Below are 25926 nucleotides of genomic sequence, written 5' to 3'. Positions count from 1 at the left end.
AAATTATTACAGAGTAGAATTGCTTGAAGTCAAATACCCCATGGTAGGCTAGGGCTGAAGCAACTCAGCCTGTCCCTGCAGGCTGCATGCCCATGAGCAGCCAGGACATGAGACACACAGCTGTTGTGCATCTTTAGATGCAGCTTCTTCTAAAAGGAGTCCAAGCTCTGACAGGTTCATGACATGGCAAACTTCATGCAAGTTGTTGACGACACCAAGCTGTGTTGTGAAGTCAACATACTGGAAGGAAGGGATGCCGGGCTTGAGAGGTGGGTCTGGAACCTCATGAAGTTCAACATGCCAATTGCAAGGTCCTTACTGTGGGCTGGCACAATCCCAAGCACAAACACAGGCTGGGAAGATAGAGAGCTGCCCTGAGGAAAAGGACTTGCAGTTGTTGGTGAACAAGAAACTTGATATGTGCAAGTGTCCTGGGCTGCATCAAAGTGTGGCCAGCAGGTCAAGACAGGGGATTCTGCCCCTCTGCTCTGCTCCTGTAAGACCTCACTTGGAGTTCAGCCTGGGACGCATAACATAAGAGGGATGTAGACCTGCTGGAGCAAGCCACAAAGACGTTTAGAGGGCTGGAGCACCTCTCCTATGAAGACAGGTTGAGTTGGGGTTGCTCAGCCTAGTGAAGAGCATGCTTGAGGGAGACCTAACAGCAGTTTCCCATATCAGGAGACCTAGAAGAGAGGTATTTTTATGTGACATGTAGTGATAGGACAAGGGGGAATGGCTTAAACTGAGAAGGCAGATATTAGGAAGAAATTCTTTACTGTGAGGGTGGTAAGGCACTGGAACAGGTTGCCCACGGCAAAGAAGTTGTGGATGCCCCATTGCTGGAGTGTTAATGGCCAGGTAGAACAGTGCTTTGAGCAACCTGGTCCAGTGGAAGGTGACCCTGCCCACAGCAAGGGAGCTGGAACTAGATGATCTTTAAGGTCCCTTCCAACCCAAACCATTCTGTAATTCTATGACAGGAAGCAAAGAAAAGCACAGCACAGCATGTGGGATGCTCAGCAGTCACTTCAAAAGCACATCCCCATCGGCACTACAACTTTTACTCTAGGCACGTACTTAGAAGGCTCTAAAACCTTCTTTGATCCTCGATTAAAAAGTTACTTCAAAACAAAAACCCATTAAAGTCTTTGGAAAAGTCATCCATTTCAAAAGTTAGCCAGATAGCTGCACTGGTTCTGCTTTAGGCAAAGCTACTGCTTTAAAGCAAATGCATCAACTTCAGGGTTCTTAATTCCGCATGTATGCAAATTTTCTCTGTAAGCCACAGTTAAGAATTCATCCTGCTTTCACTATCACTATCTAACAAAAGCCAAAGACAACTGACAACAAGTCACCATCACCTAATGCATAATGGTCTAAAATTACTAATGGGATTAGGATGCCTCTGAAGCAAATTGTGATCAAGTCTTTCAATTCAGGACAGTAAGAATTAAATTACTAGAAACACACGAAGAGAATTTTGCTCTGAATGTGGCATCAGTCAGGGAGCAGCAGGTTAGATTATTTTATAAGCATACAGAAGAGAACTATCATGCCTAAACAAAACAGAATACAGAACTGAAATTACTGAATATTCACATTCCAGGAAAAATTTTGCAACAAAACCACCAGTCTGTTGTTATGTAAGAAAACATTTCTTAGGCCTTTATTTACAAAAGCTTTAAAAACAAATACCCTCTGTTATGCAAATTACTTGTTTAAAAAGGACTGCCCAGTTACATCATCATAACTCAATGAGAAAAAGGTGTTCTGATTTTTTGCTTTTAAGTACAAGATAAAACAGAGTATTTGGTGAACATTTGGAGATTTTTCTACCATTGATTTGTGTCAAACACACATACACGTGCACACGCACAGACACACAATATCACACATTCCATCACTTCAGGCTAGTATTTAGCTATTCAGTACCAAAAATCCTTCCTGCACAACTGCTCTGGATACATGCTATGCAGAGTTGAGAACATACTCTAGGGTCCTTTAAAACAATATATCTAAAATATATTGTAAGATATACTCAAAAATAAGCTAGCATTACACTCCTCAGGTAACTTTATTAGCTGTAAGTTATTTATATTTTGTTGCTTTACAACACATCTGTAACATCTGTCTTTGTAACAACTACAAAAAGCATGATTTAATTGTCCTTTTAATTCAATAGTTCAATTAAATAGTATTTTTTCAGATCTTTGGGTTTTATCTTCAACTAAACTGACTTACAACAATGATGAAATCAAGTACATAATAAATATGACTTCATAAAAAATATCTGAGGTGTACATTACTAGAAAAAAAGCTAGGAGTTTAATCAAGGGAAGTGTGCCATTACAAGACTCTTACTTTTCCCATATCCTTCAACTCTCAGCTTAATGGCAAAAAGGCTAAATCATAGGTGTTCTTCTCCTGAAGGGTGTAAAGCTGTTTTTTCAAGCCTCTTTCTCCCATCCCAGAGCGGATTTAAAGCAGCAGGCCAACCAGTAGTTGACATGTGCAGATGTGTCTGAAGATGACCCAACACTAGTAAAATAAAAGCAGTTACTACGATTTCAGTAGTTTGTTTTGCCTGAACAAACAGATTATGCAGCAAATAAGTGGGTCGAGATACCAAGGAAATACAGCGTGAAGCTGCTGAACTTGGCAGATGATTGTATTCTAGCTGAGGGCAAAAGAAAAAACCAAAACAAACTTCAAATAAAACAGAGGATCTGAGTCAGAGTCTCTCTCTAAAGTGCAAATTTGATGGTCCACAATCTTGAATAGCTAAAGCGCCTGCATACTGGAAGGAACAGACATGAAGGGGGAAGTTAGTTACAATCAGAGCCAGTTAATTTGGAGAAGGGAGGGGAAAGAGACAAAAAAATGGAAGAACTATATAGGTAAGTTTAACAGACTATTCATTATGATTCAACTTTCCCCTTCTCTCTCTCTGCCACACTGATCCTATACATGGTTCTTTACAAACGGGCTAGTTAAGAGGCCAAAATGGAACCCAGAAAATTTTACATATCAATATTAAGATCAAAATCTGCGATAGGAACAGTCAAGTTTAGTACATAGAAAGGCAGAAAAGAAAGTGTGCTGAGAAAGGGGGGAAAAAAGCCTTATTGTCCAAGGGGTTCAGCCAGAGATAAAACCTATATACAAGCACGTGGAGGTCAAAAAGGTGGCCTTTCATTTCATGTCATGACTGCTTGTTGGCTTCTTCTTCATAAGCGTTTCCTGTGCCATTTTGTACATAAGATGAGCCTGAACCAAGACCATATAAGTGGCCACAATATTTGGCATCGTCAATGTGATCTTCAAAGAACATCTGAAGAGTTAAAAGAGATACACAAATTATTAGAAAAGGTTCAATTTAAATAGAACTATAGCAAGGCTTTAAAATGTTACTTTCTTTTTAGAATAAGATATTAAATCCCAAGGTGCAGAAGATGATACAATTAACATTATAACACACTTAATCTCAACACATTATCGCAATGTGCTATAGAACATTTAAATCTGTCAAGAAATACAATCTTCCTGTGTGTCCTTCCCAATGAAATGGCCAAATGCAATGTTTGCGTAATTTTGTATTATTAGTCATCACTGACTTTTCTGCAAGTGCAACAAAGATATTTCTCCATCTGATTTCTGTGGTGTTTCTCACAAGAGGTACATGCTTAGCATCCCTCATCAGTGGCTGTTTTCTTACCTACTCCTCAGTGGACAGATTTCACCACACTATGACTTGAAATGGTGGTGTGTCCTGATTTATATTATAAAGGTTTGGGAGTGGGGAGGATGAGCACAAAACCCATTATGGAGTTTAGAGAAATGCTGAAAGATTCATTTCCAGCTCCTCACAGACAGGGACTTCATTTAAAAAGGAGATGCAAAATACAAATCTAAATTGCAAATGGAACCTTTCAGTGGAAGACAAATGAAACCCCGTGATAGTCTGATGCTCTACTTTTCAGACTTAGGTTTTCAAGCACAAACCCACAAATTATCTCACAAAAATAAGATGACACACACATGTTCACCCTAAAACCTTCATGGCAACCCTGGACAATCTGACATTCTGAGACATCATCAACATCAGAAATCTAAGACAGGCAGAGGTATGAAGGACTAGAATGGATGCAATACACAATTCTAAACAGAGCCTCAAAACTTCTCTCTTCAGGCTTTGCTCTTACCAGCACAGTCAGGATGAAAAATTCTGTACTGCAGGAATCCGAGACTTCAATTAAAAGTTTTAAAGCCCCCAGCAGTTTTTACAGAAATAAACAGGTAGGAAAACCCCAAAACAACAACTCTACTGGTGTAGTATCATTATTTAAGTATTTCTGACAGAAAGAAAAAGAGCAGTAGCTTTTTTTGGCTGGCACTCCAAAACTCAGCAAGCAAGTTGTAACTCCTTCACAGCAATTAGTAACAAAACTTTTTACCTCTAAAATGAAGTTCTTTTACTGAGAACTACATTTTTAAATACTGAACTCCACAGAAAAGAATTTAAAAATCATCACAATATATTTCTCTTTGCTTACTACTGTGTTCTTATTTAGAAATGCTGTATTTGCAAAGAATATCCACAAGTACTGGGAAAAAAATCACAATCCATGTCTATTGGTTTAATGAAGCAAGTGTTTTATTCTAAAAGGCCCTCAAATATTTCTACTCCTGGTAAAAGCTTTTGGTAAACTGGTGTGGCCTCACCTTGAATATTGTGCAGTTTTGGGCATCACAATATAAGAAAGATATTAAGCTATTGGAGAGTGTCCAAAGGAGGGTAACGAAGATGGTGAAGGGCCTTGAGGGGAAGTCATGTGAGAAGGGGCTGAGGGCACTTGGTCTATTCAGCCTGGAGGAGGGGGCAGGCACTGATCTCTTCTCTTTGGTGACCAGTGACAGGACCCAAGGGAAGGGCCTGAAGTTGTGTCAGGGAAGGTTTAGGTTGGATATTAGAAAAAGGTTCTTCATCCAGAGGGTTGTTGGGTGCTGGAAGAGGCTCCCCAGGGCAGTGGTCACAGCACAAAGCCTGACAGAGTTCAAGAAGCATTTGGAGAATATTCTCAGGCACATGGTGTGACTCTTGGGGATGGTTCTGTGCAGGGCTAAGAGTTGGACTTGAGGATCCTTGAGGATCCCTTCCAACTCAGCATATTCTGTGATCTCATTAAAGAAACTGTCAGGGGTTGGAACCTTTTCCTCTATTATGAAACTAATTTGAAAGGTTGTATCTTAAAAATGATTATTATATACTTCCCTTTCTTTTGCTTCGGATTTTGTTTCAAATTCAAGAGTAAAAAATTAACAACACCAGGCAGACAGCAGTTAGCCACACTGGGCTTTCATCATACCAGAAATGTAATCCTCTTTATTCCACCTGTAGCCCATGACCTGCTTGACAACTGCAATAGTTCCAGCAGAGGCAGAACAGAATGTTAGGATAAGCAAACCAGCTTAAACCACATCATTTATTCATTCACAGCTGTCTCACTAGTATTTGTCAGAAGTTCATAGCCATTTTCTCCTTCATACAAAAGGCTGGATTCCAGAAGGAAGACACCTCAGCATGTAGTACTTAACCTTGTTAAAAGATGAGGTTTGATATTACCATGTATTTTGACACTGAATTGCTAGCAGAATGCCATGTTCTAATGCACTGGCATTTCTCCAGTGCAAGTGCTTTCCAGAAGCAGCCTGTTCAACATTTGATTGTTCTGCTAATGCAAAATATCCTAATATCTTCCTGCTGTATGTCGACAAGTAGCAAGGAAGTATGAAGCTTATAGAACCTGATTTTCCTTGCTGTAAACCTTGAATTAATTGACTGATACACAACCTTTTAGAATATTAGTTAATTTGTGCTTCTGTTAATGGTAAGGAAGAAGAAATGCACGGACATGCTCCACAGCAGCCTGACAGTCATTATTTAATACACCTAAAGACTGAAAGTTTAGCTAGAAGTGGTGAGTCAGCACTTTCCCCATCTATCAGCCTGTCACAAGCAGCAATGCACCCCAGCTGGGTATAACACTGAGCAGAAGCTCTAAAAAAAAAATTGGCTTGAGTAGAGTCTCCCAAAAAGGAGTTTGGCTCCAGCAGCTCAAAACTCACTGCAACAGCCACCTGTAAAATGGTGCCCTGCAAAACAGGTAAGGCAAAAAACCAACACAAAACAAAATTCACAAAAAAATGGAAAAGCCAGGCACAGGCTGGACATGGGAAGAAATACTCACAGCAGCTAAGCAGGCAATCAGTGAGGTTGGTTCACACTTACTCTGGGGAAAATACAGGTAAGTCTTATTTCTGTCAAGAAAGGATTGAACCCTGAAGCCCTTCAGAGACCTCTTTAAAATACCACAGACTTATCAGAACCAGCAATTCCATGTGACTATCACAGCACATTACTGTCATGGAAATAAAAACAATACATTCACCTACTTCTCTCATTTTGAAAAAGGCCATTCCTGTGAGTAAAGAATCGGATCCTGCCTGATGCTGTGGTCCTATCCTTTCCAGCTCTAACTGCTCAGCCACTTCTTGCAATCCACCCTGAAAAAGAATACATTTATGTTAACTGCTAAAAAAAGATAAATCAGAAAACTGAACAGCTATATTTGGGAAAATCTGTTACACAGGTTACCTCAGGCATATTTTAACATTTGTACAGTAGTTGAAACAGTCATTATACTAAATAAATGGACACATGGAGAATCAAACTTTCTCTATCAATAGCAGTATTAAAATTCTCTATCAGTATTGATTAAATAAGGCAGTACCTGCAACCAACAAAACTACTACCCCTCATGTTTCAGCCTCTCCAGTAATCAGATGTCATTACTTAACGATTTCTTCAAGGTGCTGAAAGGTGGACTAGCAATGCTTAAGAACAAAACCAGGCGTTCCTGTACTTCTATTTGAACAAAAGTGTAGAATGACGTTTTTACCTTTTAAAAAACACCAGTTCAAGTGCTTTCAAATGACAAGCCCACATGCCTCCATGTGTTAAAGTGCCTGGCTTCCTTTGAAACAGACCTTTTCCTCCCCACTACCCTTTCAACAATTAAGCTGAGTCTCCACATCCCTTTAAAAAACCGAGAATATTCTTAAGCACCCAGATCACTACAGGGAGTCTCCAAATATGTTAGACCACAGGCATTTAGAAACCAGGTGGCAAAGTTAAAAGAGGAAGGTAGTGCTCCTTCTATCTCTACAAGACATTCTACCCCTTTTAAAGTTTATTTCATTAGTTTTTGTAAGAGAATAGTGGAAAAAGCATGCAATAAAGAATTGATCATCTTGCAACTTATTTTCTAAGATACTAAAATGCAATGGTGTAGCAAGCTTTTCTGTTAAAGACGTATATTTAACAGACACATATGCAACAAAACCTACTTCTTAAAAAAATTAAATAAATATCTGACATACAAAAAGGGAAAAATTTAAAACAGTAGTCATCAATTTTGAATGTTGATACAACAGTTTACAAGGACAGACAGTGAAAGTGTAGACAACATGTCAAAGCTGCAAATCTATAAATCCATCTGCTCTAAAAGGTAAAACTTCTTCAGTTTTGAAACAATTTTCTTTCCCAATAAGCTTATGAGAAAAACCATCCCCTTAACTGCAGATGACTAAATAAACCTCCTTTTAGTGTCCCCTCCAAGATAGCAGTAACTGCTATGTGTGGAAGCAAACCTGTCAGACTTTGGTTTGCTTTTACACGTAACACCAGCAGCTGAAGGACAGACAGGTTACACTGTAACTACAATCTTTTAATGCTGTGAACACATGATTGTACAATTCTTTTTTTAATTCACTAAATTATAAAGCTATGGAAAGACTAAAGCACATGCACATTCTTAAAGGTCTAGAAAGATTTAAAAAAAACCAGGCAAACAAAATCCTCAGTGCTGCCATAAGCTTTGCAAGGCAAAAATGTTGCACAGAGGCCACGCTTTTAAAGAAAGAATGCCCAAAGTTCACCTTTCCTTGCACTCTTAAGCTGTTTTAGGTACAAGAAGGGAAGCAACACGAGGCAAAAGCATAACTGTCAAATGTAAAACTCATGAACCAATACAGGAATCTGACCTGAAAATCAGATCAAACATTATGAGAATTCCTGTGGCTCTTATGCCAACAGGTTTGAGTTCACTTTTTCTGTTAAAAAACATGGAAGCTTCAGTAATAGCATTCCTAAGTAACAGCTACAAACCAACAGTACTGGTATAGCAAGTTTTATTCTGTCTTCAGCAGCAGGAATATAGTTTACAGAAGATTAAGGTATGTCTGTGCACTATACAGTTAAGCACTAAAACTAGTTTGTTTTATGTGCTTAGATAGAGCATTTGAACACTGTGAACACACTCAGTTAATCTGCACTCTCAAAATCATGCTGAGGGCTGTTGGCCAGCAAGGAAAAGAGTGCATCTTAGACATAAGCATATTCTCTGCTAACTCCAGTAACAAGCTGCTAATTCACAACAGCAGCTGGACCCAAACCCTTTCAAAGGTACCAATTTCTGCTCCTAACTCTGCTTCCTCCAGCTGCAAATTAGCAAAGCCTCTCTATCAGGTTCTGCAAGTTGTAAAACTATCTACTCTACCTCCAAATAACTTTGAAGAAATTAAGAATCAGAATAAAATCAGTAATAGTTACACAGCAGCTGCAAGCTCTGGAATGCAAACCTAGTAATACAGAAAGTACAGTACAGCAGCCTACCAAAGAATGCTTTGAAAACAGTGGTATAGTGTTGTGTGTATGTATATTTGTAAATAAAGATCACACAATTTTTGTGTGGAACTTCTTGGTCTGTAAGTGTAATAATTACAAAATGAATTCATCTGTCTCTGAAAATGGTATTCTCCAGTCTAGTGTTCCCCACAAAACCACTCCTAACCATGCACTGCTCACTCGCTTTCCACTTCCTCCCCTCTATGGCAGTCTGGGGAGGAGACTTGGAGGCACAAAAGGTGAAGACCACAGCTTGAAATACGAACAATTTACTGTAAAATAGAAATAAGGAAATGAGCAGCAACAATACTAATGACAAAAACAAAACTATTATTGCTCACCCTGCAGAAACCCCTGGAAATACACAATTGCTTCCTGTGCCATACTACTCTGACCCAGAACAGTCCCCTTACCCCATACCCAGAAAATTATGTGAGGTAGTATAGAATAACCTGTGCGTCCCAGCCACAGTCCCTCCTGGCTACTGCAAAAATGAATCCTGTCCTGGCTGGAACCAGGACAGTATCCACCTCTTATTCTATACCATTTATGTCATGCCTAAATGCTACAACTTCCAACTATATACATATATATAAATACACACAAGCAGGGGTATAATTTTCGTTGTCAATGGTCATCCTTTCTAATATGTCTGTTGAGTTCATTTAGTCCATGACTGTAGGTTCTATCCATCCATCCTAGATGTCTAAGGCAGGAGGTACAGTGTGCTGTTGGCTGTTGCATGCTGCATTAGGAGCTCACAACTAGTGCATCTGGAGCAGTCCGTACTCATTGTCCATGGTAGTTATGGCATACAGTAGCAGTGTCATTCAACAGCAACCAATATGATACAATTCAACATTACAGACTGTTCTCACCCAAAAATCAAATCCCCTTGAGGTACACATCATGTTTCCTGGTTGCTCTGTATTACCCACCAAATGCACCTAGATCCATGAGCAAAAACAATCTTGTGGGTAAGTTTGCCTTTGCCTGAGGCAGGATTAATCCAAACTGTCTTTCCTAACATACGGCTCTTATGCACCATGGGGACTTTGTCCCCTTCTGAGCTATGTGAGGTTTTGATGGGGTGAGGGCAGCTTGATTGGTGGAGCCTCAGGTGTTAACTAATCAGGCGGCCTCCACTGAAGGCAGATTCCTATGTCTGAAGGTCTCCTCACCCCCTGCCTTCAAGGTGGTTTTTAACAGTCCATTGTACAGTTTGATTTTCCCAGAGGCTGGTGCACAATAGGGAATATGATACACCCTCCCAATATCACACTGTCTAGCCCAGGTGTTTATGAGGGTATTCTTAAAGTGAGTCCCACTGCATGACTCAGTTCTCTCTGGAGTGCCACATCACCACAGGACTGGCTTTTCAAGGCCCAGGATGGTATTCCAGGCAGTAGCATGAGGCACAGGGTATGTCTCCAGCCATCCAGTGGTTGCTTCTACCACGGTCAGCACATAGCACTTGCCTTGGGGGGTTTGCAGGAGTGAGATATAGTAAGTCTGCAAGGCCTCCCCACATTTATACTTTGGTTATCTTATCATCCCCCATACCACAGGGGGCTTTACCAGCTTGGCTTGTTTAACGGTTGCACACATTTCACAGTTGTGGATAACCATGAACATTATCTCCCAGGTTAAGCCCACCCTTAAATCATGAGCCCATCTCCATGTTGCATCTCTTCCTTTTTTGACCTGAAGTGTCATGGGCCCACCAAGGCAGAAATAATTCATACTTATGTTGCCAGTCCAGATCTAGCTGAGACACTTTAATTTGGGCAGCTCGATCCCGCTGTGCATGGTTCCAATGCTCTTCAGTAGCCTGACTCTTGGGTACGTACGAATGCATCTACCTGACATACTTTTACAGTCACCTTCCCTACCTGAGCAGCAATGTATTGCCACATCTCAGCAGCCCAGATGGGTTTTCCTCTGTGCTGCAAATCAACCTTTTTCCATTGGTCTAGCCATCCCCATAGAGCATTTGCTATCATTTACAAGTCAGTGTAGAGGTAGAGCGGTGGCCACTCCTCTCATTTAGTGATATCTAAAGCCAGCTGGATGCATTTCAGTTCTGCAACCTGGTTTGATCTACCTTGACCCTCAATAGCTTCTGCAACTCACCACACAGGGATCATACAGCTAAGGCACAGGTCAGTAGGGAGGAAAAAAGATCTTCATATTACCAGAGTAGGAGTTCATATTGCTGAAGCACTGTTTGTTCTCCTTCTTTCATTGACATTAATGCCAATGAGTTGGGATACCACAATGGTGTGCTCCGTACAACTTCCACCACATGGATTGCATATACTTCACTGCATCTGCACAATCTACAGGGGACTTCTCATTATTTGAATCCTTACAGATTACCTCCAGCACAGCTAATTCTTTCAGGTACTGGATACCTTACTCTATGGCATTCCACCTGCTTGGGCACACTAGTAGATCATCCTTCAGAGAATTCCTTTCCCTCGCGCTTGACAGGAGTCACATCCAGAGGCTGAGAGTTTCTGTCCTCTTCCAAACCCTCTTGTCAATGCCCACATCCCAGGGATCCCAGTTGCTTGGCTTCAGTACCATCTAGTTTCATATTGTGGGCCATGACATCCAAGCATCAGAGCAGCCAGGGCACTGGGGCTCACCTGACTGGTGGCTGAAATCTTTTAGCATATCTCACAGCTCACCGAGGGATAGGAGTCAGGTGGTTATCTCCAGCCCTGCCTTTTCCTCCTGTTCTGAGGGCTCGGCTGCCTCTTAATTCCTTACTAAGTCAGCTGATTTTGTCTTGGATTTTCTGTACAGGAGTGCATGCTATCAGCACAGGTTGTTCCTCTGGTTCAGCTGCAGCCAGAGCGGCCATGGTGGTGCCTGCTGGTCTGCTTTCCTCCTCTTCCCCATGAGGGTGCTGTCTAGTATTGCACTGTGTCTATTAAAGCGTAGCCATGGTCCAACACAATGCAAGAAGGAAGTTGCTCCTCTATGGAGTTGCCACAGCATTCTCCTGCCAAATATTCTATCACTTTATTAAGATCCTGTAGTTGTTCAAGGGTGAACTCCTAAATTACTGGAGCAAAGAATTTTCCCAAAAACTGACCCGTTTTCTCCCACATTCCATGTCACTCATGACTATCCATCCTCAGGGTAGATCTCTGATTGACATTCCCAGAAATCTCCGTCCTGACTCCAAACATAGTGTGGATCATGCTACCCTAAATATGGTTTAGGCTGCACTGAGGAGACAGAGCAGACACAGAAACAAGGGCACGCTTTCCTTAACGTCCAAAGGAAATTCAAAAGTCGCAAAAGCTGTTTTAAGAGGTCTGATGCAGAAAACTGTGATGAAAAGCTGGGGAAACCATCCTCCCCTGTTCTTCTCACACACTGAGTACAATTTTTAATGGACTCGCAGAGATGCTCAGGGCAAGGGCAGGAGAGCAGCACTGAATGAACACACGTCCCAAATTACCCTTACTGTGCTTAATGTTTTCACATCATAGATTGATACCCCACAGTACATTAACAAAGCAATTCTGATCCCTCTCTGCTCTGAAAAAGAGAACCACAATGGGTACATAGTGCATATACAGAAACACATACAGGGTTAGGTACAACCACATGAACAGATAAAGCAACACTGTGACCAGTGGCTCTGGATCTAATGCAACAAATGCTTAGATCGAACTTGTTTCCAACCTGTTCTTCAGACAGATTTGTTATCTCAACCATTTGTTCACCACCTTGGGTGCCAAATAAGGTTCTCAAGGCTTAGGAATGGTATTCTCCAGTTTAGTGTTCCCACTGAAACCACTACAAAACACAGAGCTCACTCACGTTACCCCTTTCCCTTCCCCTGTGACAGGCTGGAAAGGAGAACTGGAGGCACAAAAAGTAAAGAACACAGGTTGGAATATGAACAATTTACTGGAAAACAGCAATGAGATAAGAAAACAAACAGTAACAGCAACAACAGTCATGGCAGTGTACAAGAAAAGAAACAGTACTGCTCATCCTGCAGAAACCCCTAACAACACCTGTCTGTTCCCTCTGTCATGGAAGCAAGCCCTACTACTCCCTTCCTCAGAGAAAGATGTGAGGTGGTACAGAATAACCATCGTGTCCCAGTCATGCCCCCTCCTGGCTACTGCAAAAATTAACTCTGTGCTAGTCAGAACCAGGACAGAAAATGAATAGGCTATTGAGATTCTCTTTCAGGCAAGACTTCCGTACTCCAGGTAAATATGCTTCACTCTTGGAGGAGAAGGACAAATTCTTCCCAAATTTTGAGAGCATCAGCCTTTCAAGAAAAAGGCCACAATCATTTACATAATCACACAACCACAGTCAACAGCAAATCCAGTTCAAATTCTCATTTCATGGTCCCAGAGTTCATTGTTCTGTAAAAACCTTCTTATTAGAAGCAAGTTTCCAACAAGCTCTATCAATCTACATTCCTTAGGATTGCCACTATTATCAAAAAGTTTTGGAATGGTCTACACAAAAAGATTCCTAGAAAATAAGCAAGTTCAGCTTACACTATATTAATATCTCAACACTCAATTTGCATGCTAGGAAAGTCAGAATAATATACTGTAAATTCACAGAGTACTTAATTCCACAAAAAGAGCATCAAACACTTTTCCTATCCTGAAACATATTTCTCTTTCCAATACCAAAAATCTTTTTTGGTTGTGTGGGGACAGAGAGCAGGGGACCTACAGCAGATCAATGAAAAATCATATGAAAAATAACGTAGACGTCAATAAAAGACAACTGCACAGCCATTTAATTCACTGCCATTTAATAGAGATTGAAAGCAACACACATTAGGAGACAATGCATGCATTTTTAGAGTCAGAACACTGAATGTTTAGTAATTTGTTTCAGGCAGCTTCTCTCAGTACAGCTCAAGTCCACCATCACTTCATCACTGGTAAATCTGAAGGGGTAAGACAGTCCATTTCCCTTTCCCAGCTGTCACTATCAGTCTGCAGGTGAGGTGACAGGATCAAAATTTACTGCAGGAAAGCTGACCTACATATTCAGGTCTGAAAAAAAAATGACCCTTGTTCTTATGGTTTGCTGAAATAAGACCTCTGAAGGTTTTTCTTGTCTTCCAAAAGATCTCAGTGTCTCTAAGCAATGCAGGTTACACACAACTATGTCTTAATGAAATGTCTACAGTCCCCTCCCTAAACCCACTGGGAATATCTCCTCTGTAACACTGACACAGAATATCAACCTGTTACCTTTCCTATGGCACTAAATTTAGAATATACATTCTGTTCTTGCCAAGTGTGTCACCACCACTAAAACACCAGATGTTTTACTTTGGTTCATCACAAGTGAGAAAAGGGTTTTTTCTTAGAGGCTTCCCCCTCCACTTCTTTAAGATTCCTGAAGTTTACAAGCATTTGATTTTTGCTCCTGGCCTCTGGAAAAAACCTGTTTCTAAGGATGTTCTCTCATACTCAGCCATAGCCTAGCTGATTGTATCAGTAACAACTGCAGATGGACCTAGACAGGTACACTTCTCTTACTGACTGGAAGGGTGGTCTACATTTTCAACATTACTTTGATTAACAAAGTTAATTTACTTCTCTCACAATTTACTTTCAACACAAACAGGTTACTACCTAAAATTGAGGTGCTGGAGCGAGTCCAGAGAAGAGCAACAGGGCTGGTGAAGGGACTGGAGCACAAGTCCTATGGGGAGAGGCTGAGGGAGCTGGGGGTGTTTAGCCTGGAGAAGAGGAGGCTCAGAGGTGACCTCAGCACTGTCTAGAACTACCTGAAGGGAAGTTCTAGCCAGGTGGGGGCTGGTCTCTTCTCCCAGGCACTCAGCAATAGGACAAGGGGGCATGGGCTTAAGCTTTGCCAGGGGTAATTTAAGTTGGATATCAGAAAAAAATTCTTTACAGAGAGAGTAATCAGGCATTGGAATGGGCTGCCCAGAGAGGTGGATTCACCATCCCTAGAGATTTTTAAACGCAGATTGGACGTGGCACTGAGTGCCATGATCTGGTAAATGGACTGGAGTTGGACCAAGGGTTGGACTTGATGATCTTGGAGGACTTTTCCAACCCAATCGATTCTATGATAAACTAAGCAAGTTTCTCTCAGAAAGAAAGAGGACTGTACACAGCACACAAATTACTCATTCAGTACAACGAAGTGGCAGGTCATTCCTGGATTCCAGGATTTCGTTTTACTAAGATGAGTGTTCTCTTTTTTCTGCAGGTTTTCATTCAGAAAGCCCAGAAGTTAAGTTACTTTCCATAAGAGCAATGAGTCATCAATTGCCTCAGATGAGCGATGCACCTAATTCCAGCAGCAGCCCAAACTCCTAGCAGCAGTTCTTTGGGGCAAGTAAGGCTGTTAACAGTGCCTTTAGCATCCTTCTTTCACTTGCTGTCTCCCCCTTCACACACTTAGTTCCAATTCCCATTCACTCTTCAGTCCAGTAAGGTATCCAAATTTTATGCCTGACAGAGTAAGCCAGTTAGGAGCCTCACTGGCCTGACATTAGAGATTAGGTTCTAATTCTTTTTTTTCCCCCAGAACTCACATGTTGTCCCTGAACATATGCTGTTATCTTTCCTTATAGGGCCATCTGAAACATTCTTCACTCCATTCCTCTTCCCAAGACACTTCCACATCATCCTCATTGCAATTACCTTTGCCCAGACAGCTGCAGTCCTTCACTGGACTGCCAATGAGGAAATAAAGAGTATTCGAAACCCATCAATTCTTATGGCTAAGGAAAGGAAGAATTAATTCCAAACATGGGTTTATCATCTATTAAAGAACTGTAAATACACTATCATGGTATTTTTAACTGTCAATTAGTTATAAAAATTGATTTGTGCTCCTGCCTGCTTCTATCAATGCCTTTAATATTAAGCATACGAAGTTTTATATAATAATGCTTAGTAGGCACTATCAAAGCAAAAGCATACAACAAAAATAAAGAAAATAAGGATTTTTAAGCACAAAGTACTGTTTCCAAACACAAAATTTGTTCTGAGGCATTAACTGATTACTTACTTTCAGGTTTTTGCAACTCTTCATGAGATATTTTACATCATAGATGACAGGGAAAAACAACCTCAGTATCTCAAAGAAGTCCAACTCTTCCTCAGGTAAATTGGAGTTTGTCAGGATTTTGATTAAATAGCCAAAGTCATATCCACTGCAAATTAATAACAAAAACAAGATAAGCAAATTACTTAGAAGCATCCTCACTTCCAACATCAAGAGTTTATTTCACATTAACAGGACATTTTATTTAATTTCAGAACAATTAAGAACAACTTCTATGAAAAAACTAAACTTCAGTCTAAATGGTCCCATTGCAGATTCCAAAAAAAAATATTTTAATTTAGTCTGAATAAGGCGAAGTGAAGAAGCAAAAAGATCTGCCTACAGGAATTCCTTTAAATCCTGAGACAAGGTAGTGTTGCTGGGTCTTCATCTGATAACAAGAACTTATACCAGAAAGACTCTTATGTTGGTTTCTTTCACAGAGACTGGAGTTTCTCACTACAAACTGAGACACAGAGAGACTTCCACAGTTCCTGAAATCCAAGAGATTAATGTGTTTCCAGAGCCAATGCATGTTTATGCCAGGAGGAAAGTTTAACCCTCAGCAATGAAGAGGGATTGTCTCTCAACTTTCCCATAAAATCTGCACACACACAACTGAAAAATTTAACAGCTTGTAGACTATTACTCTTTCTGGAGACAATGACAGGGTAAGCTGGAAAACTTTTTGTGTGTACATGTAAGTGTGCAGGAGGCAGCAAGATAACTGAGCAGTACAATTTGTTAGAAGAACCTGAGGTATTACAGTGCGTGCACGCTACAGTGAAGAGCTCGGAAAGGCTTCCTCCTCAATAGCTTGATTGAAGAAAGAGGACAAAGGAAACAGGTGTGGCAGTGAAAGGTGAAACCACATACTTTTTACAAAGGGTTATGAGAGGAAAGAGGGTTTAAAGTATATAAAAGACAGATGTCAAGTATTAAGGACTAAACACCACTGCAAAAAGTAGTGATGACTAGTTATGTTCTTCCCTAGGAAGGCAGCAATTACAAACCAGATTATACATGACCTTATCCCAAATCTGATCTGGTCTGACCCCTGTGCTTGCAGGACTGCTCACACATATGAACTGAGCTAGATGAAGGACTGATACACTCTCTTCTAGGTTATTAAGTTTGCATTGAACCATATCAATGTCTAGATTTTAGTGACACACAATTTTAAAAACGCCTGTACTAACAATGAAGACAAAAACACACAGCAGGGCTGCCTCCACTGAAGGCTTCATCAGTTTTGCTATTTAAGGAACCTTAGCATAGCGCTGAGAGCTGATTCAAGAGAACAGGTGGCCACCAAAGACTTCAAACTCCCAGTTTAAGACTTTGTGTTCATTCTTGAACACACAGGGATGACACGCAAACCCAAGGATTTTGCAGCTTGGTGCTACTGACCAAGATGTTTAACTGGGAGATGAGCAACAGAAAAGACAAATCAGTTAAGAGCACTCTACTATTGATCCTGTGGTTATGTAGAATTCACAAAGACTGGTGACTTCTGATGTAGGCTCAAGGCTTCAGCTTCCATACTCAAGATAAATAAAATACTTTTTGTATCTTTTGTACACTATAAGGCTCTCTACACCATCTTTATATTACGAATTTCAAGACAAAGGGTAGAAACACCTTGAACACATTGGGAATGAATGGACTGTTTCCTGTAAGTTCATTAATACAAGATATACAAAAGGTATAGACTATTGCAGCTCTCCCATGGGGGTTTCCACTGCTCTAAAAATTACATGTGGAACAAATCCTGCACTGCATCTGGTACTTTGAAGCTGTGCTGGCTGCCCTCCAATCTCCACAGCAGCAGCCACGAGCCAAGGAGCAAAGAAGCCAGAGTTAAAGGATTTCAGTAGAGTCTTACAAAGTAAAAACTGCAGCATACTTGGCAAAACAGTCGCTTGGAAGCTTAATGTTATTACATGATCTGAAGGAGAAGGGAAGCTGGGAAAGCCTGCATTAGCACAAAGCCCTCTAAAGAAAAGAAAAAAGTCACATCAACAAAAAAGACTATTCAAAAAGATGGAAAAAAGACTGTTCAGGATTAGGAGGCATTCCTCTAGAGATTAGTTTATTAACTCACTGAATTCCTTACATTGATCATCCTCATCACCCAAATGTAACTGCTACATTAAAACTTTTAAAGTGAAAAATCCCAGTATTTGGGCTTCTCCTTGTCAAAAAAACTTTTTTTTTTACTTCTCTTCCAATAAAAACCCCACACCCTATTTACATGACTGAATTACTAAAAACAGATGTGCTCAAACATTTCTACTTTCTCTTAAGAAAGAAGCTCTGCAAGAAAAGAAAAGTCATCATTCATCTAGTAATCTTATTTTGAGCAGGAATCACAAATGTGCAATTTTGATTGAGAATTTTTTTTCTCTTGAAGACTGCAGCAGATCCAAGCTTACAGAGACGTAAAAACTGTCACTCCAATTCAAGACTAAGATATATCCAGTTAAAAAATTTTGAGTGGCCACTGCTGAATGCTAACAGAAAGGTAAGAAATTCCATGGTGAGCAATTATATAACTACCTACTCATTAAAAAAGTTTTCTTCTAATCCTTTAACAGGCAATTAGTGGTTGGTTTACACCCTGAAGCACAAAGGCCTCCTTTCCTTAAAAAACTTTCACCATTTCTAATATAATCACCTAAGTTGCTTAGTGCAGCAAGCCACAATCCGTGGAGCTCTACAACATGAGCAGTCTTACAGACATTTGTTTTGCTTTTTCACTGCACATGGACAGCTGCAGGCAACAAGGCTGTAAAGAAGAGCAAACACACCCATATTTCTTTGCCTTACGATCCAGAAAGAATTCAGACAGCCAATTAACTATGAATTCTACTCAAGCACCAAGTCTGAAATAAATCAAAATCTGCAAGAGCTGAGAAAGACTTACTTCGTTTTATAATAGGCTAACAGAAATTAGGCAAGAGATTAAATTTTACTAAAATCAGTTAGACACAAATGATTATTGAAACACAATACCTTGGAACTTTCCAACATCCCAAAAACATCTGTGTTTTGTTTTCACAAAAGCATGTTTAGACAGACCCTCCAAAGACAAACAGAGGAGGTTGCACACAGGTGGACACTCAAAAGCTTCAGCAGGGCAGTCAAGTGAACATCCACAAAAACAGCATTTGAGTTTTTTCTTTTTAACTTGCTAGACTGCCAAGCACTCAGAGCTCTTTTGATTGTGACAACGATCAGAAATTCAGGGTTTCCCCCTCCTCTCTCATTGACTCAAATACATTTTAACCAACACACACAACAGATTTGATGGAGTTGCCTGACATTGCAGTACACAAGAACTAGTGACAGTGCGAATCTCCACTTATGTCTGTCAGAACTGCAGGTCCACACAGATTTGCCAACAGGTCAGGGTGCCAAGGCAGCTGCACCAAACACAGATAAAAAGCACACACACAGAACTATTAGAGAAGCTGAGATTAGAAATAAACCATGTAAGAGTTCAAGGAAATCAAGGACTGGGAAAAAAACAAACCATAACCTCACACTCTGAGAAAGGAGTGAGTCCCCTCTGCCCAATTCCTATGGGACTTAAATTTTAAGGGTTGGTAGTAATCAGAGCATTTTAAGGAAATGGAAGCAATAGCAGAGTCAGCAATTATCAAGTACAGCTTTTTCAGTAGTCAAAGAACTACTGTATGGAGGATCTACATGAAACAAATTTTCAGCTGAGTGTCCTGCTGATAAAACATAATCACAATCAATCTAAAACATATTTAGAAGCACCTGTTCACTACTCTTTGTGGCACATTTTAAAAGACCCATGCTCAAATATACCTTTGTGCAATCTCAGTTTCCTTGGAACTTAACCCACTTACTCCAGGGTTTTATGCTCAAGATGGTATCAACAAGCCCTGGCAAACATCAAAAGCCTTTAAACACTCTCTGATAATCAGCATTTGACAAACACTTGTTGGAATAAATGTCTTAAGAGGATTTCTAAAGACATATTCAGTGAAATCCAAAACAGAAATTTATCTCAGCACAGATGAAACTAGACTTCTGTTAATAAAGCCATTTCAAACATCTTTCACAAGCTGCACTAGTAAAAATGGCATTATTGCACAAGGTTTGCACTACACTTCAACCAGCCTGTTAGTCAGGAATTACACACACTAAATAGAAAAAGGCTTAAAAAAGAACCCCTAGTGTAGAAATGGCTCAGGTATACCTTATACCAGGCCCTTAAGGTCATCAGGCAATACTGGAAAAACACCATTTCAAGGCTGAAGCTGCTTCTGCGTGACAGTCTCTGCTGATGCACCAGTTACGCATAAACTGCCTCCCTTTCTCTTGAACCATCCAAGTTGCATTTCTGTAGTCAAGTATAAATCATAAATATACATGTAAGAGCCCATAATAATGGGTTTAAGAAGCTGAAAAAAACTTAATTCACTACTTTGGCCTTTGCAGTTATTTTGACAGTTTATGGCACTCCTGTCACAGTATTCTTCCACAATGTCCTACCCCAGTAGCATGACAGCAAGAGTAAGATTATTTTGAAGTCATATTGTGAGTCAAGACAGCTGTAAGTGGAAGATATAAGTGACAACTGGACTCAGAGGATCCTTCTTTTTTTAACTGTCTTTTCTTTCTAAGGCTCCTCCTTTGGAAGCTCAGCATAACAATTCTTTCTACAGAGCAAATCAAACGGTAACTTCTGCAACAAGATGTTATATGCACCCTTCTACTACTGCTTTACATTCATTACCTTATTTTCCAGTTGGTTTATAGCATAAATACTTCTCTAATTCCATATGACTGTCTCCTCCAACATTTGGCACTTACGGATGAAGAATTAGGGTTTTTTCTCATTTCATAATTTACATGTTACCACTCACCAATACAGTACGAGTGACACAGTGAATAACATTGTAACAAAACTTGCCTGGGTTAAAACATTCACTCTGCCCTTACTGACTTTCTCAGCAGCCAACATGTAAGACACCAACTCGAGGGCATTACATGGCAATATGCTTTTAAAGACACTGCTGCTTGCAAGAAGTGTGAGGTATCTCTAGCCTGTGCTTGGCTACACAATGACCACTGCATATGTTTTAAATCTTACTATCATTTAAAAACCTTTTGTATCTTGACAGATTCATAGAGATTTAGCATTCACATTTCTATTTCTACTTGAAAGATGGGTTCCTGTGATGGAATAAACATTACCACAGCTAGAATTAAGACTTAGAAGGGATCTCCTTCCAGGCTGAGTAATTTTCAGCTACCCAGATTCTCAGGAAATTTACAACAAATTTAAGAGTGCTTTATAAAACTCTTCACTGATAATTCTGTGGTGATCTCTCCCAGGACACAAACAGGTTTTGCTCAAGAATTGCTTAGGAATAGTTTGCGTCCATCGTTGTTATTCGCACGGGTACAGCACCACCTGCTGGCTGAGGAGTCTCATGTTTTTCAGCTTTACAGTTTCCTGGTTCCTGTGTAAACACCTTGTAGAAAACCCCAGTATCTCCTGTACCTGCCATTCACTATTCAGAGAAAGGTGTTAGAGGTATTACAGCAGAAATATTTATCAACCAAGCCGTGCGCTACACACACCATCAGATTCACAGCACTTAATCACACAAGATGTGAAATCCAAATTCAGTAACAGATGTTGAAACCTCAAATAAACATGGAGAATTTACCTGTGAAAGGAAAGCCACTTGACTCCTTCACACAGTACAACTCCTGATGTCATGAGCAGTTCTGCAAAGTACTGTGTCTCAATTCCCTCTTCTTCATGCTTTTTAAACTGGATACCAGACGTCGTCAACAGTTCAATGGAGTCCTGAGCATACATATCTTCTCTAAAAACAGAGAGGAAAAGTCAATTTCCAAAATCCACAAACCTCGGTGATTATAAACCAGGTAACATCTTTTTTGCTATTCATTCCACAGACATCACTAGCATAGAGCAGGAGCAACTTGACTTTGTTCTGGGTTGATTACAAAACAACCATTTTTCAAAGCTTTTTTTTTTCCACCATTCTCAGCACCTTCGTTCTTGCTGTTTTCATTAAAAAACCTCATTCCTGCCCCTCTTCCACTTACCTATAACCCCTCTTTCGCTGAGCTACAGAGCAAAGTGAATCTATGGATCTTATTCAGTAAAATACCTCTATTCATTTCTTGGAACTGTGACAAATGATACGTAACAGCTAAAGCACCAACACATTTCCTTACAGAGCTGGGAACAGATCCCAGTGCTGAATCAGTTCTGTGGATAACATTTCCTACAGGTTTTTGTGACTTGAGCTTACATAAACATCCATCAAAACTTCCTTCTCAGTACAATTGGAAATAGAGTACTTGCTCCATCTAGTCAATCCTTTCAGGTAGCCTAATTCTTCTAAACAATCAATTTCAACTTTAATAGCCATATTTTGGACCTAAAATTTAACAGAATGAAATACAATTCCTCTATGCCTTGTTTGATTCCCTCTTACTCCTGTATTATTCCCTTTACCACTAACATTTGCATGAAGTTTTAGGGATTTTATGCTGAAATTGATGTTCGGTGGGGGGGGAGGGGGGGGTTCTCCCCCCTAAAGTATAATCTGTATCATCATACTAAAACATAGAATGGTTATCTGAAAAAAAACCTCAAAACAAAACAAAAACAAACATACAAACATGACTCTACTCAGAAGATGATGTTCATTTTACTGTCCACAACATACTATTCCAGTTTCTTCAGTGTATAATTTTAAATAAAAAACAACAAAAACCAAACATGCCAAAAAAATCAGAGAAGACAACGAACATATCAAACTCAATTGTTAGATTCAGTCAGAGACTTGTATTCCTTATTCCTAATAGCAAGTCATCATTCATCAGAACAGAGAGATACATTCTCAAGATGTGTTGTATCTTTTTTCCTCCCTCCCACACAGCTGCTCATTAGTTCTCCAGCTTTAAGGCATCAGTTTCCCAACACCTGTCTACCTCGGTAACACATTAAAGTATCTCCCCAAAACAACACACCATTTCACAAAAAGGAGTTTTAATTCTAGTTGTTCAGGTGCACAGTTTGATTAGAGAAATACTTATGCTCTTTCAAAGCACACTAAAACAAGACCTGGCTAGAACCACACACACACAAAAGTCACATAGGAACAAACAACAGCTGTTTTGCTTTAGCAGAACACTTGGCACAGAGCCACTTCCCAAACGGATGATTAGAAAAAGACAAAAATAAGTTCTTCTCCCATGTGAAAAAAGAGATTAAAAAAATGTATAATTCATGTTTCATGCAATACTTACTAAGCTTAAGTTTTTCTATACAATAAGGGAACTAGTAACAAGTTAGCTCAGTGATTACCTGTATCTTGCTTTACTAAGGTGTCTTATCTCCTGCAGCATCTGGCACAAACAGATGGAAAGCTACTTTTGGTTTCAGTTGCTTGACATTAAGCAGACCTTTGAAGCTTAGAAAACAAATTGTAGCACAGGCTTTTCTTCCCAGATCGCAGTTTTAAGTTATTAATTCACTTCTCTTTTTCCCATATTTAGCAGGATTGGTATATTCTATCAGAGAAATGAACAGCTTCCATCCAGCATTCATGTGGCCAGGTAAGATCAGACAAACCAAAATATTCAATCTGCACTTAGTTTTCTTTCAAGAGACACTTCAAACAAGCCTAAATACAGTGTCATAGCTCAGAACAAACTGATTTGTGACAAGCCACAGCACTGCTTGTTTAAAAGAGTTTAAAAGATCAAGGGAGGCAGCAGCACTCTTCCTCTTTTTAAGAACCCTAACTACCTTGATAACAAGCCTTTATATCTTCAGAAAAAAAAGTCTGTTCTCTAAACCTCCTTTGTAGGCTGTAGCTTTAACTCATGTATATGAAGCTGTCCAGTTATCAGCTTGTAACACAACTGCCAAAACCCCAAGGCTTCAACACACTTAAATGTGTGAGAAGTCTTTGCACTGGTATCCAACAGATAATCAACATACGAAAATCTATCAGACCAATTATATTTACTTCAGGAAAAAAACCCCAAACATCAAGATACCAGTAACTTTGTCAACCAGGTAAAGATATAATTAGACCTCTGTTTGATTCCCCTGAAAAAGTGAAGTTTATACTGAAAAAAAACTACATTGTAAAACATTCACAATATTATTCCATTACACAGTAAATTCACCTTGCTTTTTAAGCAGCTTCAGAAAAAATAATTCAGAACTTGCAGGTAACAGTTGACATACTTCTTTAGTCGCTTCAGTAGCTTTACTTTTATCTTCTTCAAGTGTTGGTATTTCCATTTACGGTATGTAAAGAAACAACATGTGAATTCTCTAACAACTAACACATTGTGAAATGCTAAACATGAAAACACAGAGCTAATGTATGCACCAAGTGTGAATGCCCCTTTTGAAAACTTTGGCTGAAACTGCTTGGCATTTTTGACAAAAAATCTTCCTCACATGAAGTATCGAGGATATTCCAATTAGATAGATAAAAAAAGTTGATATGTATATATATGTGAAAGAATATATTACTTATTTTCAGTAAGTCAGAAACATACATTCAGCAACATGCAAATCGAACACTTACGTTAAGTTAAATTTAAAATTAAATTGCCAAGTGGAAGTTCCTGGAGGATATTCTCCTTGCTCATTCATAAATGTCAGTCCTAGTTGAATTATTTTCAGTAAGTCGACATTACAGCGCAATAGTTGGTACTGATAGTCTGCGTTGCTTCTGAATTCTCCAATAGGCCTTGCAACTACTCCTGGAAACTCTGTGTCCTGGAAGAGCAGAATTAAAACTTGAACAGATGACAAGGACAAATATTTACATTCCTCACTTGCAATAAAACATTATCAAACAGCTTCATAGCTGAAGAGTACTACACACAAATTTAGCTTTTAAAAGAGTAACAAATTAGGATCTTCATGTTCCTACAGCGTTAATTCCACATTAAGAACCTCTTATTCTTTCATTGAAGAGATGAACAAGTTTACTGACTTCAGCTACAGTTAATGGGTTTTGAGGTAATTTGCTACAGACGCCCAGCGCCCACTTACCATAGCTACATAGTTATACTTCCGTATAACTTGCCGAATTTTCTTCATCTCTTCATCTAAGTTACAAGCCCAAACTTCACAGATTCTTTGGCTATGGTCTACGGTAGCTGCTGGCATAGTGGGGAGCTTTAGAGACCATACATCAGAAGTTATACTTGACTGAAGATCAGTTTCATAAGGAGTTCAATTGTTTATGGTTTTTTTTAAGCCTAAAAGATAAAGAAAGCAAAGAATGAAAGTGTTTTTAGCTCTTCGTTTATCTGGAAAAAACCCCAAAGCCTTCAAGCACCACGACCAAGCTTTATTCTTAAAAATTTCATAAAAGCAGAGCAACGTAGCCACCAAAACACATGAATTTCGGCTGAGTTCGGATTACCCTCAGAAACTAAAATTCTACAGTTTGCCAGCAACTATTTCTTGCCCAAGGGCGGCAAACCGGGAGGGCGCAGCGCTCAGGCAGGCACCGCAGGGCCACCCGAGCCTACGGGCGCCGCTGCCCCGCGGGTCGGGAGGGCGCGTTCCTGCGGATCCCTGGGCCGCGTGCGGGAGGGAACGCAGCCGCAAAACGGCGTCACGCCGAACTCGAGGGCACGGCGGGCGGCCTCAGGGGGCAGGAGCAGCTCCTCCAGCTCCCAAAGGCAGCGCTAAATCCGTGCGCGGGGACCCACAGAGCGAGGCGGGCTCGGGCGGCCCGGGCCGTGTCCCTGGGTGCGGGGAAGGCGCCGGTGGGAGCGGCGGAGCGCGGCCCCCCTCGCGGTGCCCGCCCCAGTGCCCGCCCGCTCCCCGCTCACCGCTCGGGCCGGGCCGGGGCGGCTCTGGGAGGCCCGCGCGGCCCCGCCAGCCGCAGGACGCGCTGCTGCCCCGGCGCCGCCGCCGCGCGCACAAAGCCCCTGCGTCATCGCCGCGCGACACGGCCTTTCCGCGCTCCGCTCTGCCCAATCGCCGCGCGCCCCGCCCCGCCCCGCCCCTCCCCCTGCCGCACGCGGCC

General features: G+C 40.5%; 1 protein-coding gene across 1 annotated transcript; it reads right to left on the bottom strand.

Moving 5' to 3' along the window:
- Positions 1-1637: 1637 nt before the first annotated feature.
- CNOT7 (CCR4-NOT transcription complex subunit 7) lies at positions 1638-25832 on the bottom strand. The gene is made up of 7 exons (XM_071556419.1): positions 25730-25832; positions 24939-25147; positions 24466-24659; positions 21550-21711; positions 15803-15947; positions 6457-6567; positions 1638-3334 (listed from the first exon to the last, which is right to left on the bottom strand). Exons 2-7 carry the CDS (start codon positions 25053-25055, stop codon positions 3206-3208), a joined length of 858 nt encoding a protein of 285 aa, XP_071412520.1. The 5' UTR covers positions 25056-25147; positions 25730-25832; the 3' UTR covers positions 1638-3205.
- Between the last annotated feature and the right edge of the window lie 94 nt (positions 25833-25926).

Source organism: Pithys albifrons, chromosome 5, assembly GCF_047495875.1.
Source record: "Pithys albifrons albifrons isolate INPA30051 chromosome 5, PitAlb_v1, whole genome shotgun sequence".
Taxonomy (NCBI): domain Eukaryota; kingdom Metazoa; phylum Chordata; class Aves; order Passeriformes; family Thamnophilidae; genus Pithys; species Pithys albifrons.
The sequence above is the reverse complement of the archived record's forward strand: the minus strand, read 5'-3'. Positions and strand labels throughout refer to the sequence as shown.